Source organism: Lissotriton vulgaris, chromosome 8, assembly GCF_964263255.1.
Source record: "Lissotriton vulgaris chromosome 8, aLisVul1.2, whole genome shotgun sequence".
In the NCBI taxonomy this organism is placed as follows: domain Eukaryota; kingdom Metazoa; phylum Chordata; class Amphibia; order Caudata; family Salamandridae; genus Lissotriton; species Lissotriton vulgaris.
Genome location: NC_141696.1, coordinates 67,269,048 through 67,289,491, shown reverse-complemented (window position 1 = coordinate 67,289,491; position 20,444 = coordinate 67,269,048). Strand labels below are relative to the sequence as shown.

Below are 20,444 nucleotides of genomic sequence, written 5' to 3'. Positions count from 1 at the left end.
GAGAGGCTGGGAGAGCACCTCGAGACGATACCTTGTTGTCTGATCTGATGTGTTCTGCTCCGTCGGAATAAAAACTTCTGTTTCCTGCCTTCCAGTCTCCAGCGCCTGTCTCTTTGTTTGGTAACCAGAATGGTATAGAGGCGGTTAACGCCGGGCAATCTTGAAACAGGCCGTCAGCCCTACCGTTTTTCCACAATTGGCGTTCCAAAGCGTGGGGCCCATCAGCGACACGTGGATCCAGTGGGAGAGGTCCCGACGACAGAGTGAACGACTGCAATGATCGGGAGAGCTCCTGTCCGATAGACCCTCGTCTGACAGCCGATCATCCGAACTTCACTAGTTCTGAACTAAGCATGGGCGAATTTTGCGAATCTCGCGTTCGCGAATTTTGCGGATTTGCGAATCTCGCAATCCGCAAAATCCGCGAATTCTCGCGAATTTGCGGATTTTTTTTTTTGTGTGTTTGCGCGGGTTTCTGCCAGTTCGCGAGGGTTTTGTACAATGTCGCAAATTGCGAACTTACCTGTCGGGTCGCAAGTTTCGCGAACTTGTTGTTTCTACGTGTCCAGCCTGTTTGGGACACTCTTCTTCATCACTGCCACTCTCTGTCACCACTGCCACTCTCTGACTACTCATGCCACCCTCTGGCCCACCCATGCCACCCTCTGTTTCATCACAGCACCCTCTGGTTGTCCAGTCAGTGTACATTATTGTGGCAACGCAAGCACACCTTCCCTGCCTCAAGTGACCTGAATTAATTTGGGGCTGATTAATGTGTCACAGAATATTTTTTTAGCTGGCACCTGCTTCCTTAGTGCTTCCTGATTAGTGAACTTTTGCACTTGCTAAGTGCTTTCATTGTTGCAAAATTAGTTACAACACCTGCCCTGCCCCAACTGACAATAATGAATTAGGGGCTGATTAATGGATTTGAACTGCCAGCCTGGCTCCTGCTTGTCTCCCTTAGCTGTAATTCAGGACCTTTGTGGCATATGTGTAACTATTCTGAGGTTCAGAGCAGGGTCACATAATAGTTGCAACTGGCAACTGAACTCTGGAGGGGCCCCTCAGCAAGCACTACAGGAAATGGCTACTAATGATGAGCCTGAACTTTTGAACCTGGTAAGTAGTTTCAGTTTTGATAAGATCGTATTTCTGCAATTTTGCACTTATTCGCGGGGCGCAAAGTTGTACTGGGAAGCCGCGAACTCACGCGAACAGTGCGAGCAAAATCCGCTGCTCGCGGATTTGCGGATTTTGCGGGAGATTCGCGAATCTCGCGGATTGCGAATTTACCGAAAATCCGCAAAATCCGCGAGCGAAACGGATTTTCCGCCCACACCTATTCTGAACAGACCTCTCTCGAGTGATCTACGGTCCTGACTGGGAACCATCAGGAGTGCCGCGAACATCACGAAGAATAGAGGACGATCGGGCGCTGGATTCGGAAGACAGGAAACTGTCCATGCGGTCCGGGTAAGGTCGTGTTAACGCGACAAAATTACGGAATGATTGTTTGATTTGGATAATACTAGTATTACGCTTTGTTGATTCTTCTGGAGATTCACGGTCTGCAAACGGAGAAACAACAGGCTCTCTCTTTGCAAGCAGTGAAGGATAGGTAACGCAGACTTTTGTCCCCGTTGTAATCCGTCGTGCCTATCTTCCTCCCCCACTGTTTTCCCGAACTATTGTTCGTGGATTGTTGTCTGGAGATTCTCTGTCTGCAAACAGGGAAGAACCAGGTCTCTCTTTGCAGGTAGAAAAAGAGTAGGTAACGCAAACCTTTAACACGTCGTACCCACTTATTCTCCCCACTGATTGTTTGATTGACCGAACATTGATTGTTCGATATTGGTTCTTTTGAGGTATTCACCGCCTGCAAACAACGAAGAATAGAATATTCTGTCTAGTCTTTGCCCGCCGTGATAAGATAGGTAGTGCAGACCTTTGTCCCCGTTGTAACCCGTCATGCCTATCTTCTCCCCACTGATTGGTAGCCTGTTCAGCCCGGACCGCTTATTAGAGATGAACCATCCAGCTCCACTGGAAGGCACCCCTAATAAGGACATGTTCACTAAGCATGGACTAGTCGCTATAGCCTACACTAAGTTATGGCATAAATATACAAAGAAGGACCTCAAAAGTCAGTGGCCACTGATAGGTTCCTTTGATGATCATAAAATAAAAACATTAGAAATAGCGCTCCAGAAAAATAAGACTACGCCCACTATGCTCGATAGTATCGGCATGTGGCGCAAAGAAACAGAACAACGAAGAAAAAGAGAAGAAGCGAAAATAGGGAAAGAATTACGAAAGGCAGCCCACCTAGCCGCTAAGCAACTAGAAGAAGAAATAAGAGAAAGAAAGGAAGCTACACAAAACCATGAATCTGGGTCGACAGGTCAATGTCCCGTTAGGACCCCCTCTGCACTCTACCCTGAATTGCCCTCCAAACAACGGGCGACCGATGAGTTACTGCTAGGTCCTCCAATCATCTACATGCCCCCTCCATATGCCCCCTGCCAACAACACCTGCAAGCCCTGAGTGCGAACGAGAGTGACCTTAGTGCTAGTGCACCAGCCCTCGCGGCCTCCGCACCAGGCACATTAGCAACAACACCAGGTGACCCCAAGGCTAGCGAGCAACCACCGGTCAGATCAAACAGACTGAGTAGAGATGAACGGGATGGGATTGATAAGGTAGTGAAGACCCTAGTAGAACGAAAGGAGAATGAAGAATATACAATGAACATGTATAACTCACATGCCGACAGCCACAGACGGTATTTCATTTTACGATTCAGCTATCACACCCTGAACGCATATGAGGATAGGTACCAGAGCAAGGGCCCAGCTAAACTGACAACGCTGTATAGGAAGATTGATGTTGGAGATGGGACTGAATGTGATGCGACGGAGCTCTTCATGCAAATGCTTGAGGTCTTCCGCCACCTCACGGAACAGAAACCAGAAGCCAAGGTTACAGTCCCTGAAACAACCTCAGTAGAAGTAGCTAACACTATGATGCCCATCAGGAGGCGGCCCCTTACTGGATTCCGCCACGTGGTCAGGGAACAAACGATGATATTAACCACGCAGATGTAAAGGGGAGGGTTGTGTACAATTGGGTTTACCAACCATGGGACCGACAAGATATCTTAACTTTTAGACAAACTCTGCCTGATTTAAGAAAGAACCCGACAGCATTCACAGCCTTGGGTTCGACGATAATGACTTTAGCGGACATTGACTTGTTTTTCGGGTTATGCCTGCCAGCTGACGTGTGGAAGCAAATCCGGAAGGCTGACCACACGGATCTGTTCGGACATACCTGGAAGCAACTCAGTGATCTAGATAGACAGCGAGAGCCCGGAAGGAAACCAGTAAAAGACATATTAGAACTCCCAGACAAATTAGTTCAGAAGTTAAAGACACTGATCCCAGAGAAAAAGGTAGATTGGTCGGTAGTCACAGCCTGTCATCAGAAACCCCAGGAAGATGTATCAGAATACTTCTCCCGATTCGAGACAGTGTTCTCCGACTACAGTGGCCAAGACATGACCACCGCAACCGGACAACACCTGTTTGTACAAAATTATGTAAAGAGCCTGTCACAAGAGGTCTCCCAAAAGCTGCAGACGAGTGAGAGTAGTTGGGGGGCCTCCAAACCCGCAGCTATCCTTCAGATGGCTCAGTATTACGAGCACCAGAAGAATGAGAGTGATAGGGCATCCGAGAAAAAGAAGAAAGATTTGAAAGAAAGGGTGATGATAGCTCAGATACAAGGTATAGCGGTCGGACGGGAACCCCACAGGGGGAACTACCAATCGACCACCCCTAGAAATCCACCTCCCAAAGACCACTCCCCAACACCCCACATTGGACGTAGAGACATTAGCGAGGACCAATGTGCCTTCTGCAAAGGATTCGGCCATTGGAAATCCCAGTGTCCGGTTCTGTTAGAGATGAACAGAAATAGGGACCCCAAGGACGTAGCGGGTGGGCCGAGAAATAGGGGACAAGGACGAGGGTACACGAACGACACCAACAATGACCGACCAGGGAGATCAAACACATTTGACCGTCCCCGACAGAACCAGTATCAACTATCCGACGGTGAGAATGCCCCCGATTTTGCATAGGACTGCCAGGGGCAAGGGAGGGATCCAGTCGAGCTCTGTGTTGACCAGCAAGGTCCTTATGTCACTGCTAAGGGCCTGGGTACAGAGTCTCCATTTTTGGTAGACACTGGGGCGACACGTAGTGTGTTATCGAAACGACTGATTCCAAGGGCACCCTTGTCTGGCTCACACATTACATCGATAGGTTTCGATGGGACGCCCTCCACTAACCGCCTGTCCGTGCCTGTCACCTTTGACCTAGAAAGCAACACCACTGACACAACATTTTTGCTATCCTCCAACTCCCCTGACGCCATTATGGGCATTGATTTACTGAAGCATTTTCGAGCTACTATCAGGTGTTCCCCAGATGGAGTCCGAGTCATCCTGTACGACAACCCAGGCATGCCCAAATCCTGCCCCGCACGACACATGTGCTCCATAACTGACGCTGACCTGTCCTTGCTCGACACCCTGCCTCCGTACCTATGGGCCAAAAATGACTCCGATGTGGGACGAATGATGATTGACCCCATACACATAACTGTAAGACAGGACGCCATGCTCCCGAAACTCCCACAGTATCGGATATCGCCCGAGGGCGAGAAGGCACTGGTAGCGATCATTCAGTCTCTGGAAGATGCAGGAGTGGTCGAAAAAGTGGTTAGCAATGTCTGCAACAGCCCTATCCTACCCATTGTTAAGAAGCAAGGCGAGGGAGATGAGAAAGCGTACCGCTTCATCATCGACCTGCGAGAGATTAACAAAGTGGTTGTACCCCAATACCCCGTAGTCTCAGACATCACCACCATTCTGACCCTCATCCCGTCCACTGCCACCACCTTCACTGTTATTGATCTCAAAAATGCGTTTTTCTCTATCCCCATCCATCCAGACAGCCGTTATCTCTTCGGCTTCACCCTAAAATACCGCTCGTACCGATTTTGTAGAGCTCCCCAGGGGTACACTGAAAGTCCCAGTATTTACAGCCAGGCCCTCAAAAGACAGCTGGACGCTGTCCAGCTACCAGATGGAGTGGTGTTGATCCAATATGTCGATGATATCCTTTTGGCGGCCGACACCACCCCACTTGCAATCACAGCCACTGTCCAACTCCTACACTTTCTCGCAGAAAATGGCCACAAAGTCTCCAAAAAGAAATTACAGTTCTGCCAGCCACAAGTGACATACCTAGGCCATCTCCTGTCCAAAGAAGGGAGGAAACTTACGCCCGATCGAATCCAAACCATCCTAGACACCCCCATCCCAAAAACACAAAAGCAAGTCCGCTCTTTGGTTGGCCTTACCTCTTTTTGCAGACAATGGTTACCAAATTTCGGCCTCATTGTAAAACCCCTACTTGCCTTGTTGACCAAAGATGCCCCCTTCCCGCTCCCTTGGACCCCTGAGTGTCAAGCATCCTTTAAGGAGTTACGGGATGCCCTCTGTTCAGCACCCGTTCTGGGAACCCCGGATTACTCCAAACCCTTCTCCCTCTTCACCCACGAAAGGGAGGGGTGTGCATTGTCTGTCCTAACTCAATCTATTGGTCCTAAGCAGCGCCCTTGTGCCTACTTCTCTGCCACTCTTGATCCTGTAGCCAGAGCTTTGCCTGCCTGCCTTCGAGCAGTAGCTGCCGCTGCTGTCTCTATCCGTCAGAGCGAGGGAATCGTACTTTCAAACTCCCTCACCGTATTAGTACCCCATGCGGTCGACACCCTTTTGAACCAAACCAAGACTCAACACCTGACTAGCGCACGACTGACAGGGTACGAATTGACGCTACTTGCACCCCACATCACACTAAAGAGATGCACGACTTTGAATCCTGCCACACTGTTACCCCTGCCTGAAAATGACCCCGACGTGCCTCCCATACATGACTGTGTGACCCTCACGGACGAACAAACTAGGAGTAGAGTTGACCTCCGAGACACTGCTTTTACAGACCCTGATGGAGAGCTATGGGTAGACGGCTCATGCTTCAAACTCCCAGATGGCACCACTTCAGCTGCCTACGCAGTAACGACAGCCCGAACAGTAGTTGAGACAGCCCGCATCACACAACGATCTGCCCAGGCAGCAGAGCTGATAGCCCTCACACGAGCATGCATCATAGCCACAGGAACCACCGCGAACGTATATACAGACAGCCAGTATGCCTTCGGGGTGGTTCACCATTTTGGGCTCCTGTGGAGGGAAAGGGGATTCCTGATGTCCCACGGCACCCCCATCTTTCACGGAGATCTGGTTCTGCCCTGATTGAAGCAGTTCTCCTCCCCAAACGACTAGCAGTGATCAAATGCCAGGCACACAAGAAGGTGACAGACTTAGTCGGACAAGGGAACGCACTGGCCGACATCACTGCACGAACCACAGCTGAGAATAGGACGGTGACACGCATGTATGTGACCAGGTCACAAGCAGAGAAATGGACTGACGCAAGGGAAATGATTAGAGACATCCAGTCGGCCAGCACCCCTCACAAACTGACCGAGTGGGCAAGGGTGGGTTTGAAGGACGATGAGGGCTGCTGGCGGACAAAAGATGCAAACAAATGGTTGCTGCCTGACTCATACCTGATCCCCATACTGACTATGGCTTATTCCCCCGCACACATAGGATCTGCACCCATGATTGAACTCATTTCCAAAGTCTGGCACAACGACAAAATCCCCGACTCAGCCAGACGCCTAGTCCAGCAGTGCCTTATCTGTCTGCTACACAACCCCAGGAAAGGAACTGTGGTACCCCGGGGAGGGTTTGGGATCCCCGATCACCCCTTTGAGGTCCTCCAGATGGATTACATCCAGCTGGAGAGATGTCAAGGCTTGAAGTATGTACTAGTCATTGTATGTGCCTTCAGCAAATGGGTCGAGGCCTATCCAACCCGTGACAACACCGCCATGACTACTGCCAAAGTACTACTGAAAGAATTTTTCCCTCGCTATGGCCTTTGTCGAATTTTATGGAGCGACAATGGCCCCCACTTCATAGCTGAGGTTATCCAACTAATCTTAAAAGGGTTGGGGGTGAAGCAAAGGTTTCATGCGGTCTTCCACCCCCAATCCGCCGGTCTGGTGGAGCGACATAATGCCACATTGAAGTTGAAATTGTCAAAAATAGTGGCCACCACCGGACTTAAGTGGCCAGATGCCCTCCCACTGGCTTTGCTGTCGATGCGCTCCACTCCCACCAAACACCATTTGACCCCCTACGAGGTTGTATTCGGGCGACCGATGAACCTCTGGACTGCCCCCAAACCAACCTCCATTCATGACGTCCCGGACGTCCTACTGTCTGATTATTTGTGCAAGTTAACTAAAACGTTGTCTGTAATTCATCAACAGGTGCAGCAGGCCATCCCCGATGCTTCCAGGGGCCCAGGCCACGACATCCAACCGGGGAACTATGTACTAGTCCGAAACTTTCAGCGGGCCAAGAGTCTGGAACCCCGGTGGACGGGCCCCTGGCAAGTGCTGATCACCACCCGGACGGCGCTTCGAGTGGAGGGGAAGCGGCACTGGCTGCACGCACACCACTGCAGGAAGGTCTCCTCGACCCTGGCCACGACAGATAACGTCAACACCCAAGAAGAGCTCCTGAACAAAGACCGGCCAGCACTGGACTGTTATCCTGGTACTGAGGCACTTGAACTTGCAAAATTCTCTGATCCCACTGTGCCATCCAGAGAAGGGTATTTCCTGCGTCGAAAGGAGGGAGCTTCGGCTAAGTAGGCCACGGACTAAGTTAAATCTCAGAACGGTGACCTAAACACAACCAAGGGTTACCGGGAGAGAAGCTAAACGAAGTCTGTGGTTCTGCCCACTACAGAGCACCTTGAAGATGATGGAAGCGCCAGACAAGAAGATGATGGAAGCGCCAGATAAGAAGATGATGGAAGCAACCGGAAATACCCGCTACAGGAACCCAAAGACTGACAATCTGCACAAATCAAAGACAATCGCCTTCTTCGTTGTCTTCCTCTTTTGCCTCCTCCTCATGACCTCCTTCTGGATCCTGGAGGAAAGCACACCCGCCCGTCAGGTATTGCTGCCCACTGCTCAGCCAACCCCTACAAGAGAGCATCACCTAATCTCCCTGTCACCTCAGCTCCGAGAAAGGCGCAGGGAGTTCTGGAACAATTCCTTCGTGCAACTGTTGCACCAACACAACCTTGCTGCAAATGCCACGAACTGCTGGATCTGCGGGTTGCTCCCGCACGCCACTGGACACTCAATCCCTTTCATCCCTTCTCCTTTCTCAGTTCACGGCTCCTGCCTCGCCTGGTTGATCCTCATGCAAGAGAGCCACAAGGATAACGCCACTTCCAGCCAGACAGTGTCGCACTTCTACTCTGAGTTTTGGCTGAACAGCACCGGAAGGACCTCTGCTCCCCTGTGTCCCGTGCCCTCGGGTGCCACCTTCCTTAAGAACATCCCAGCCAAAGAACGTGTTGAAGTGCAAGTGCTCCACAATCCGGCTAGACCCACCTTCTCTCACCTGCAAAGACAAACTGCCACCACCCTGACTGTGGCTCTGTCTGTTATCAATGTCACAGGTCTTGTGTGTCTCGAAGGCCAGGGAACACGGCTGGTGGGTTACAGTTCCTGCCGCATCACCAGAACATTGGACTCAGTTGATCCCCCTTCCTTTGTTGCTTCTCCAAATATGTACTTTGTTTGTGGCACCAAAGCTTACACCTGGCTCCTGAAAGGTTGGAAGGGTACTTGCTACATCGCCTTCGTTCTCCCTCCCACGTATGTCGCCCCTGCTAACCATCACCGGCAGAGGCGCGCGAATGACATTGGACAAGCCGACTCCACTGGAGCACAGTTCCTGGATGCAGCAAAGGGACTTGTTCCTCTGTGGGGCCCAAAGGCAAACAGCCGCGCTATCCGACACCTGACCCAGGCAGTAGAAACAACGATCAACATCACGGCTGGCATCCTCGCTAACAACACGGCGGAGCTTCAGGCGGTCCGCCTTGTGGCCCTTCAAAACCGCCTCGTTCTAGATGTGGTTCTAGCCGATCGAGGAGGAGCATGCCGCATCATCGGATCTAGCTGTTGCACCTATGTGCCAGATAATTCACCCTCAGTCTACAAAGCAATTGAACACCTCCACAGACTCTCCTCGGAGGTTCACCAAGAACAAGAAGGATGGTTGCTTGGGAGCTGGTTTTGGGACACTTTGAAGGGCTGGGGTTGGAAGTTGCTTTCCTTTGTATTGATACCTGTTGTGATACTATGTGGGTGTTGTTTAGGTATTCAATGCCTGCCATCCTTGTGCGCACTTGTCTCTAACTGTGTGTGCCCAAAGACTTTGGACTTCAGAAATGAGCGCATGAGCCCCCTCTATGAGGTAGAAATACGTGGCCTTATGGGGATAAATCCGAACTGACAAGTTGGCGAGACATGTTAAAAGGGAGGACTGTGGAATTTTGAGTTTACGAACTGAACATCATCTGCGCCAGCTTGTCACCCACGCATAACCTGCACGGCAGCCATTTTGGGTACCATGGTCTCCCTGTTCACGATCGATCACCAGCGCGCTCCCCTGACCCTGCGAGCATCCTCCGCGCACCCTAGCTGCCCCCTCCCTCACATACACAAGTCCGCATGACCCTGTCCTTGGGAGTCGCGCCCGCGCCTGACCAACACCTCCTCTCCTTTCATGAATACCCCTCTGTTGATAAGCTCTCCCTCCATGCTTGTTTGTCCACTTAGACGATTCCCTTATGAATACTTCTCCTTTGATGACCCTTTTTCTCTGGATCCGACTGGCCGCACGAGGTCCCAGACCTTCACCTAGCCGGAAGATGCAGTTTATTGCACTCCATTTGTGTGGAGTCACTCCTCTTCAAAGGACCCACTATTGATCATGGCCTCCCCACCCCCTAGGATACGATCAGGCGCACACATCCTAAGAATAGGCGGAACACTCAGCTGCGTGATAGCCCCCTCCTCTTATCAGCAGGTTGAGGACCTCTATTGTGGATGCATGTGGGGTGGGATTGACACGAGGATTACGGGGATGTCTTTTTCCTTACTTCACAATGTCTTGATTGTAATAAAGAGTGGTCACATGCCATAAACCAGGGTATAAGAGGCCAGGTCTCAGAGAGGCTGGGAGAGCACCTCGAGACGATACCTTGTTGTCTGATCTGATGTGTTCTGCTCCGTCGGAATAAAAACTTCTGTTTCCTGCCTTCCAGTCTCCAGCGCCTGTCTCTTTGTTTGGTAACCAGAATGGTATAGAGGCGGTTAACGCCGGGCAATCTTGAAACAGGCCGTCAGCCCTACTGTTTTTCCACAATTTGGCTGTGGGCAATAACTCACTTAATTTCCACAATGTCCCCCAGCGCCTTGAGCCCCGTGAGGGTGAGTAGTTTGCGCTTGAGAGAGCGCAAATCAAGTAAAATGTAGAGGTGCACCATAATCATAAGCAGGTTGCACCAGGTTAGTTAAAGAAACATGTAAGAGTGTCGAATTTATAGAATGCATATATATATAATAGTGTTTGATTAATACAGAGTGCGCATATCAGTGTGAAAGGCTAATGTAGTAATGTCTAGAAATGTTAGAATGCTATCAAACTCCATGTTATGTGGCCATTGCAGAGGGGAATGTAAGGTTGCTAAACGTAGACATGTGTAGGCCTCATGGCAGTTTGCAGAAGAAAGAAATGTGCCTTTACAATTTCACATGATATGGATTAATGTTGTTATAATTCAAAGTATTATTGATCATAGAATGAAAATGTATGTTTTATAGCAGTGCTCCTTATAACCAGAGTGTGTAATAAGTTAGAATACTTTTAGGTTAAGAAATAAAGGTTCATAGAGTGCACAGGCTCGTTTCATGTAATTCTAGCAGGCCTGAAGAGATAAGGCCGTTTCTTTAGATCTGCATGTGCTCGTTAGAATCAGGTCGTGTTAAGCATAAATTGTGAACTAAGCTTGAAGTTTTACGACTTAGGAAATAAGTTGGAGGCCGGAATTTGGGGCCCACTTCATGGGTGTCTGTTTGCAGGTGCGAGGGGGTTCCAATCAAGAGAGTGATGAATAGAGCTCTGTTCTTGGAGACAGGCACAGGCCTGGAGGAGGCTTCAGGAATTTCCTGGGGGGTACCGTCCTGCCGGAGAAGAGCCTGAGAAGCAAGGTCAACGCTAACAAGGAGCCCAGAGGAGTATCAGCATGGAAAAAGCCAGAACCGACACCACGTGAGGGGTGTACGTGAGGGGCGTCTCTGAGGGGCGTTTCAACTGTAATTGTGATTTTGTATTAGGGACAGCACCCCTCTGTGGAGGTAGAGCAGATGGCCTGAGGAACCTAAGAGAGCGGATGGGTAGGCAGATAGCTTAACTGCGGTGCACAGATTTACAACAAAGGCTAAGGGAAAGTGAGTGATCTTCTTTGGAAGTCACCACAGCTGACACCTTTTTAGGTTAAGATCTTGTTAAGTAGGGATGTCACTTAGTCTAGTGTAGGGACAGTCTAATCTGGTTTTCTTTCCTTTTGTAAATGCCGCACGAGTTACAACTTGTGTCCATTCTTGCCAACTTGATCATTTTTGAATTAGTTTTGGTGATATTCTTTTGTCGCCTAAGAGCATTTGGACAATTTATGTTTGTATTAGTGCCTGTGTATCTTTTGAACCTTATATTCAGATGTTTGTATCTCCAGTTATCTTTGGCTTTATAATAAAACTTTAAAACTTATTCGGAGTAAGTGGTTCTTCAGAGTTGTGCAAGCCTTAAACTGATTAACCTAGTAGTGGATTGCTTTTTACTCTATGACAGGTAACAAAGGTTCATTCGACCTGAGTTGGGATCTAGATCTATAGCGATCAGATAAGAGATCAAAAATCCCACCTTAGCAGTTGGTAGCAGAAGTAGGATGGTTACCTTCTTGAGGAAGGTGATCTAGACTAGTTTAAGATTACCCCGAGGCCCCTAGAGATCGAGAGATGTGCAGCAGAAGAATCGCTTGCCGAAGAAGGTGCTGGCGGTGTGAGAGAAAAGCAGCAGAGTCGGTCGAGAGTGAGTATAACAAGGGTCATGCGTTGTCAGATTGCGGTGTTTTGTGTTGTATCTGTATTGTAATGTCATGCGGAGTTGAATGCCTGTAGTGTGATTGAGAGAGGGTTGTGAGCGTGCGCAACCTGGTAAAAATCTTAAGTTCAGAGAAGCGCTTAAGTGGTTCGGGTGTATCGGACATCCAGAGTAATATTCGACCATTGTAAAGGGGGTCATGAGGTACCATTGATTGCCCGCAGGACCGTGATAGGGGGAACTCAAGAGTGAGTGTATGAGTAACGGACGCGGGTCGGAAGTTACTGTGTGTAAGTAACCTATCAGTTAAGGCGATTGTCTGGACGTACACGGAAAGAAATTTCGTCAGTTAAGGTGACAATTACAGTTAGACTGTGGACGTACAGTCAAGGAAAGTGATCGCTTGGTCGAAGTAATCATTTTTCAGAGTATGAATGGGACGCATGCATGACCGAGAGACGAGCTGAGAAAGGAGGGGAACTGCTGCGAAGGGGAGACGAGTGACGTCAGAGAGAGCCGCGCTGTGATAGGTCGGTTGGTGTGAAGCCGCGCTGGGATAGGCCGGTTGACGCGAACCGCGCTGTGATAGGCCGGTTGGTGTGAAGCCGCGCTGTGATAGGCCGGTTAGCGAAAGCCGCGCTGGGATTGGTGGATTGTCATCAGGAAGCAAACGAACGCAAGGAAATAGGGGAAAATAGTAGATTTTGATCATGAAGTGTTTTAAATGCTTGAGAGGGATCTTTAAGAGAAACAGAAGAGAATCTGATTACGGGGAAGAGGCCCCGCCAGAGGGTACACCAGCTCATTATATGGCTATGAATGTTGGGTTGCATACTATACTGTGGCTTGCTACTTGGAGTAAGATTACAGAAGGGAACGAAGAACTGACCTTTCCAAAATACGGAACGTTTAGATTAGAAGTGTTGCACCAGCTAAAAGCAGTTATGTCTTCATTGAGACCTTTGCCTAGACCAACACAGTTTGAAGCCCTTAATGCGTGGATTAGAGCGGCGCACGACAGAAATCAGAACAGGCGTCAAGAAAGAGTGAGACGATCGGTAAGAGCAGTACAAGACGCCAAATGGGATGCAGAAGCCAAGAAATGGAGGGTACAGACTATTGAAGTGGATAAGTTGTATCCAGCGATAGAGGTTACAGGAGAAAAGAGAACCCCAGAGGAAGACGATGAGAGTGAGTCAGAGGATAGCCTAATAAATCGGTTGTTGATAGATAGACCGCCTCCGCACAACAGAGAGATTGAAGGTATGGAGCTCCCAAGGGAAGATAGGATGGGCATAGGGGAGAACAGATCCCTCCCTATGACAGATTGGGAACCTACCAAAGGTGAAAAAACACCTCAACCTAGTCCAGTACAGAGAGTGGTTGGAAGGTTTGTGGTGCAGAAGGTGCCAGAAACGGAGTGTGTTGAGTCTCATAGATTGCCAGATGCTCTTCAAGTACCCGTTACCATAGGTCCCATAGTATCGATTTATAACCCAGAGAAGGTGCGAGAGGAGGAACAGATATGGCTAGACAGAGAAAGGGCTGAAATGGAAAGGAGGAGCAACATGACAATTGCCTGGAGGCAATTGCCAGGACCGAGAGAACGGAGCACCCCATTGGGTTCAGCAGTGGATCCCATAACAGAACAGGGGGGTCAGAGAGGACCGATGGATCTGAGAGGACCACGGCCAAAATCCTTTAAGGAGTTAAGGGCTGATTTGAGGGAAAGGGATGCTGCCATAGAAACACAGAGTGACAGGTCAAGAGCGGAAGCAGAATGGGGAAGTCGCGGCAATGGGACATTGTCTCACTGCGGGGCTAGCGAAAGCGGTCAGGAGTGGGACGGGAAGAGTCAAGAGAGTAGAGGAGGTACCCGTCATACCCACGGTGGAAGTAAGCAGGAACAAGAAGGTAGAAGTACAGGGTGTGGAGGGATGTCTCGTCTCATTCACAGTGAGGGAGACAGAAGGACGCAAGAGTACAGGGATAGCTTTAAGTGCACTCACCATGCACCTGGCGATAACGCACAGGAGCGGGATCGCGGGAACATGGGGAGCTGCGAAGGGCCTTACCATGTGTTGAGTGATAATAGACAGCAGGGAAATTGCGAAAGCATGGGAAATAATGGAGTGTCTTACCATGCGCCTAGAGGAACCCAGCAGAATGGGCAGTGTGGGACTATGGGGAATAGAGCAGTGTTTCACCACACACCAACAGAGGATGGAACTGCATGGGACCTGGAGAGGTGGGAACATGGGAGGACTCCCCATAACACGCCTGAGCCCAGACGCAGGACTCAGAGCTGCGATGGGAGAGACGTAAATGGACTCCCTAGAGATAACACACTGAAAGCTGTGATAAAGGCAAGAAGGCTCGACGTGACCAGTTTAAAATCTTACCTGGATGAGATAATAGATGGTGCGTTGCCTTTAGAGAGAATTGACATGTACGAACAAGATGAGCTGCTGTTTATAGCTAAGGATATTACTCGAAAGGCAAGAGCAACTCATGAGAAACTGTCTGAACTGGCAGACAAGTATATGGTAGACTTGTCGAGAACAAAGGCATTGCAGGGTAACCATAGGTTGCAATATTCAGATCAGGACCTAGATGAGAGGAGGACAACTGGATTGAAAACACACATAAGGGAACTGATCACAGGAATAAGAGCATGGAGAGATCTGGATAAATGGGAAGAAAGATGGTCCAAGAAAGGGACTGTTAGGCGAAGTGCGATTGGGATGTCCCCAGAGGGAAGGCCCCTGCGAATAGAGGCCTTCCCTTTGCGAGAAATAGCGAATGGGAATTATGTACATGTGCCCTGGAGTAGGGGAGATTTGGCTGCGTTTACATATTCATTTCCAAAGCTAAGGGAGAATCCAGTGGAGTGGTACAAACAGGTAGAGAGGTTTGTAAAAATCTCCAAGGTACTGTGGGTTGATTTGAACACCTTATTTGACATTGTGGTCCCAGGAGACTTGTGGATAGCATGCAAGGTTAGTGTCGAATGGCCCACAGCAGAACCAGAAAGAGATGCTCGTGCTAATGGACCGTCAGAAACAGTAATGGCAAAATACGAAAGGGTGATGACATGGCTGAAAGACAAGGTGCCACCGCAAGATATAGATTGGGTAAAAATAGACCGAACCAGACAGGAACCCAAGGAGACAGTCCATGAATTTTATGAGCGATTGCTGAAAACGTTCAAACAATACAGTGGATTAGATGTAATGGATCCCAAAGACATAGGACAGTTTGTATCGAAGTTCGTTTTGGGGTTGAGGCCTGATATTTGCTTGATGATTCAGCAACATTTAATTTGTTGGCAAAACAAACCATTGGATGAAATTTTGAGATACGCAAGATATTGCAGTGATGAAATAGATTCTAAAGCAAAGAAACTTAAGGAGAAGTTGATGATGGTTCAGATGCAGTCGGCTGGAAAGGGTGGACAGCAGCAACAGGGAACAGGGACGATGGGAAGGAGATCGAACAGTCAGAATAGGGACAACGAGGATAATCCGAGACCTAGAATAGACTTTGCTACATTGAAAAAGACGACAAAGTGTCACCAGTGTCACCAGGTGGGAGATTGGAAACGCGAGTGTCCCTATAACCCTGAAAATGGAGAATTGGAGGTAGAGGAGGAGGAAATTCAGACCGTTCCAGCTCAAGTGGTGACGGTACCAAAGAGTAAGGTGGTCAAAGGGGGGACTTTGGCCCCTCGGGCTCAGTTCCCTCAACCACCAAGGATTGCGACAGGGGGAAAGGTCCATAGACAAATGCCTCCGTTAGTAGGAGGAGAAGAGTGTTACTACATTGATCCACTGACTGGACGGCGTGTGAGTAGAGAGGAGGACTGCACCCTCGGGGCAGTTCTAGAGGTGGAACAAAGAGGACCGTTTGTTGAGGCTGAAGTGGCCGGGTGCCCTACGACATTTTTAGTAGATACCGGAGCTACTCGATCAACTTTGAGATCAGCCGTGGTTCCAGGTCTGCCAATGTCGGGGGAAACAATTCAAGTGGTAGGAGTCGCAAATAGGAGAATGACTAACCCTTTGACGGAACCAGTGCTAGTGAGAATAGGAAACTACAGCAATGAGCATCAGTTTGTAGTATGTGATTCTAGCCCCGTGTGTCTGTTAGGAAGAGACTTATTGTGCAAACTAAATTGCACCATATACTGCATGCCTCAGGGAGTAGAGGTACAGACTAACGATGATGATGCCACCTTTAAAGTTGCAAATTCAAGAGTATGCGTAGAACTGTATCCTACCCTGACGGTGGAAGAGCTTCCTTGGGACTTAAGGAACACTGTGTCACCTGAAGTATGGGATTTCACTGGAGAAGAGATAGGACTGATTAAAGGAGTAGAACCAGTGAAAATCATGATAAAACCAAATGTTGATTATCCAAGAACGCCACAATACAAATTGACCCCGAAGACGATTGCAGGAATAAAACCCGTGATCGACTCCATGATTAAGCAGGGAATACTGAAGGAAATTGTGGGTAGTCCATGCAACTCCCCGATTATGGGTTTGCAGAAACCTAGCGGAAAATTTAGAATAGTGCAGGATCTCAGAAAGATTAATAACATAGTTGTTTCATGTTGTCCAGTGGTACCGAATCCATCAGTGATATTGTTTCAGATACCATTCCAAGCTGAGTGGTTCACAGTGATAGATCTTTGCCAGGCTTTCTTTTCAATCCCATTAGATGAGGAGAGCCAGTATCTTTTCGCATTTAAGATGGAAAATCGCGTGTTAACATGGTGTCGTATCCCACAGGGGTATACAGAAAGCCCATCGATTTTCAACCAGCTACTGAAGAAAAACCTTGAAAGTCTAGTACTGCCACAGGACTCGGTTCTAGTTCAGTACATAGACGACCTACTTGTTGCGTCAGGAACAGAAGAGGCTTGTAAAATAGACACCATCGCCTTGCTGAACCATTTGGCTGAAAATGGACATAAGGTGTCTCCGAGCAAATTGCAGTACTGTCTGACAGAAGTACAGTACTTGGGTCACCGAATTGAAAAAGGAAAGCGGAAGGTGTCACCAGACAGGATAGAGGCGATCATGAAGATGAATTCGCCCATGACACAAAGAGAGGTTAGGATGTTCTTAGGAATGGTTGATTATTGCCGACAGTGGATAGCTAACTTTTCCCTGAAAGCAAAACCTTTACAAAAACTGACGCACAAGGAGGTGAGTGATCCGGTACCATGGGACAAAGATTGTTTGATGTCGTTCCTACAGCTGAGAGAGGACCTGTGTCGTGCTCCGGCTTTGGGAATGCCAGATTACGAAAAACCATTTTTACTTTACTGTTGCGAAAGAGAAGGTTGTGCTTTGTCAGTCCTAGCACAAATTCATGGAAATGCCCGTAGACCAGTTGCATATTTTTCGGCTACTTTAGACCCAGTAGCCGCAGCGTTGCCCGGATGTCTCAAATCCGTTGCTGCAACGGGTGTCAGCATTGAAAGGTGCGAAGCGATAGTGATGGGACATCAGTTAGTGGTGTATGTACCTCATTCTGTAGAACTGTTAATGACCAGGACCAAGACACAGCACTTGACCAATAATAGGCTCACGCGCTATGAGCAAGTTATCCTTGCTGCAGAGAACGTGACCCTTAAGAGGTGCTCTGTTTTGAATCCTGCTACTTTGATGCCACTTCCTAATGATATAGAAGATGAAGAATGTGAAGATCACGATTGCCTTGATGTGACTGAACTATGCACCAAGCCAAGACCAGATATTGTGGATGAGCCGTTGACTGACCCTGATGAAATTTTCTTTGTTGATGGCTCATGTGTAAGAGACAATACTGGTCAGTTGAGAGCAGCTTATGCTGTTTGCACCATTACTGGGATTGTGGAAGCCGCTTGCCTGGAAGGAGTACACTCCGCTCAGGTAGCTGAAATTATTGCATTGACACGTGCCTGTTTAGCAGGTAGCAAAATTCGAGTCACCATTTACACTGATAGCCAATATGGTTTCGGTGTAGTTCATGACTTTGGGCAATTGTGGTCTCAGAGAGGTTACATGACCTCCTCAGGTTCGCCTATTTGAAATGGAGAGTTTGTGCGACTATTGTTAGAAGCATTACAAGGCCCGGCAGCTATTGCCATTGTTAAATGCGTAGCCCACACCAAAGGTACCGATTTTGTGTCCCAAGGAAACAGGTATGCTGATGAGGTTGCTCGCTACTGTGCAGATTTTGGGAAAAAGGCATGGGAAACCGCAGGTTGTGTAAAAGGTGAAATGGATTTGTGGGTTTCAGCAGACGGAAGGGCAGTATTACCAAATGAATTAGTAAGTCCAATGGCAAGGCAAATTCATGGTCCAGTACACCTAGGAAGAGATGCCATGCTGCGGGTATTTAGGCAAACGTGGTATAACCCCAAGTTTAGAGTAGCCGCAGAAGCAGTGTGTCAGAGGTGCGTCACGTGTCAACAATTGAACGTGGGAAAAAGGACACCAGTAACATTGAGTCACATTGGGAGGTCTGGGGGGCCTTTCAATAGAATGCAATTAGACTTTATTGAGATGCCAAAATGCAACCGCCTCAGGTATGTTCTGGTGGTTGTATGCATATTTTCCAGATGGGTCGAGGCATACCCTACACGTAGGTGCGACACACTCACAGTAGCAAAGTTGTTGCTTAGAGAGCTGATACCACGGTTCGGGGTGCCGACCTCTTTGGAATCAGATAGAGGGACACATTTCAACAGTGAAGTTGTGAAGATGCTATGTTCTGCATTAAATATTGATCAGAAGTTGCACTGTAGCTATCGACCAGAGGCTTCAGGGATTGTGGAACAGATAAACGGCACGATAAAATCCCGAATGGCCGAAGTGTGTTTGTCAACCTCCTTAAGCTGGCCTGATGCCCTGCCATTGGTACTCATGAGTATACGTAGCACACCAGACAGGAGAACAGGTCTCTCCCCACATGAGGTTCTAATGGGGAGGGCAATGAGGCTTCCATCTGTTCCAACTACAGCTTTGTTAAATATCACAGATGATCTGATCCTGGATTATTGCAAGGGACTTTCTGATGTCATTCATTCTGTGTCTCTTCAGGTGCATGCTGCTGAAATTCCATCTTCCAGAGACGTATGTCACGACCTGTGCCCTGGTGATTGGGTGCTGGTGAAGAAGCATGTCCGGAAGAACTGCCTAGACGTGCGCTGGAGGGGGCCCTATCAAGTGATCCTGACAACGAATACTGCTGTCAAGTGTGGAGGGCTGCCAAATTGGATACATGCCTCCCATACTCGAAGAGTTCCAGCACCCCTAGAAGAAACAGCTCCTCTCACATATGAAAATCCAACAGTGGACGGTGAACCACTAGAGGGGATCAGTCAAGCTGTGGGGGTGTCGGAGGAAGCTGGGAGTGCTTCAGAAGAATTTTCGGAAGGAAGACAAGGCGACAGTGAAACTGAAGTTGCCACAGAAGGAGAAAGTTGCTGTGAATACGGCTCAGACACTGATCAAGTCACAAGCGATCAAGAACCGAGTGTGAGGACAAGAAATAGGAGAACAAGACGTGGAGAAGCTAGTTGGCCTGAAAGGAAGAAGAGGCTGAGCTTGAAGCAAACTCCAGAGAGAACTCTTGCTCCTATATCGGAAGATTCAGATCTGGACGAAGGTGCGCAGAATCAAGAACAGGAGGGTCCAAGAAGATCAAGGAGGGTGTGAGTGCCCTGCAGAAGATACGCCACTCCTGAGTGGACCTACCTAGCAGCAGATGTCTGGTGCACGGAAGTCCGGGAGGGTGAGGGAAGTGACAGTGACCAGTACTGACCCCATCATAACGTTGGAAGTGGTGCTGTTGGTACCTGGACTTGAGATCGAAGGGTTGCTGACACTCACTGTTCCCAATCCTCCATATCTGAGCAGGATAAGAGAACTGGTTTTAAACAGAGTACAATTTCCGACTTTTGGTCCAACGATTCCAGCACTCGAGGAGATCATTCTTCGCTTAGAAATTTTAGAATACGTGATTAGAGCAGCTGGAACACGCTTGATCGTAGACAATTAAAGACTTTGTAAATAAACAAGATTGAGAAGATAACCTAGCGCCAAGTGGAAGAAGAAGAAATTTAGGGACTTTTCCATTTAGTGGAAGGAGAAGGGCTAGGGTTGTCTGTTGCTGTAATTCAAAAGACTGAACTTGCAAAAGGGTTTATCAGCTTCCATGTGTGGTTCGAAAAGATCGAATAAGAAAAGAGACTTTGTGTTGAGACAGAAA

At 48.6% G+C, this 20,444-nt stretch overlaps 1 protein-coding gene across 1 annotated transcript; it reads left to right on the top strand.

The window, feature by feature from the left end:
- The first annotated feature begins 14,296 nt into the window (after positions 1-14,296).
- LOC147693407 (uncharacterized) lies at positions 14,297-20,436 on the top strand. Its single transcript, XM_086935968.1, has 2 exons — positions 14,297-15,459; positions 20,376-20,436. Exons 1-2 carry the CDS (start codon positions 14,297-14,299, stop codon positions 20,434-20,436), a joined length of 1,224 nt encoding a protein of 407 aa, XP_086792094.1.
- The last annotated feature ends 8 nt before the right edge of the window (positions 20,437-20,444 follow it).

Excerpts from the sequence above, each read along its gene's own strand:
- LOC147693407 (XM_086935968.1), top strand. The coding sequence starts at position 14,297 with ATGGGAAATAATGGAGTGTCTTACCATGCGCCTAGAGGAACCCAGCAG. Across the intron at positions 15,460-20,375 it reads GTATCGAAGTTCGTTTTGGG|GGTTTATCAGCTTCCATGTG; the intron begins GTTGAGGCCTGA and ends AACTTGCAAAAG.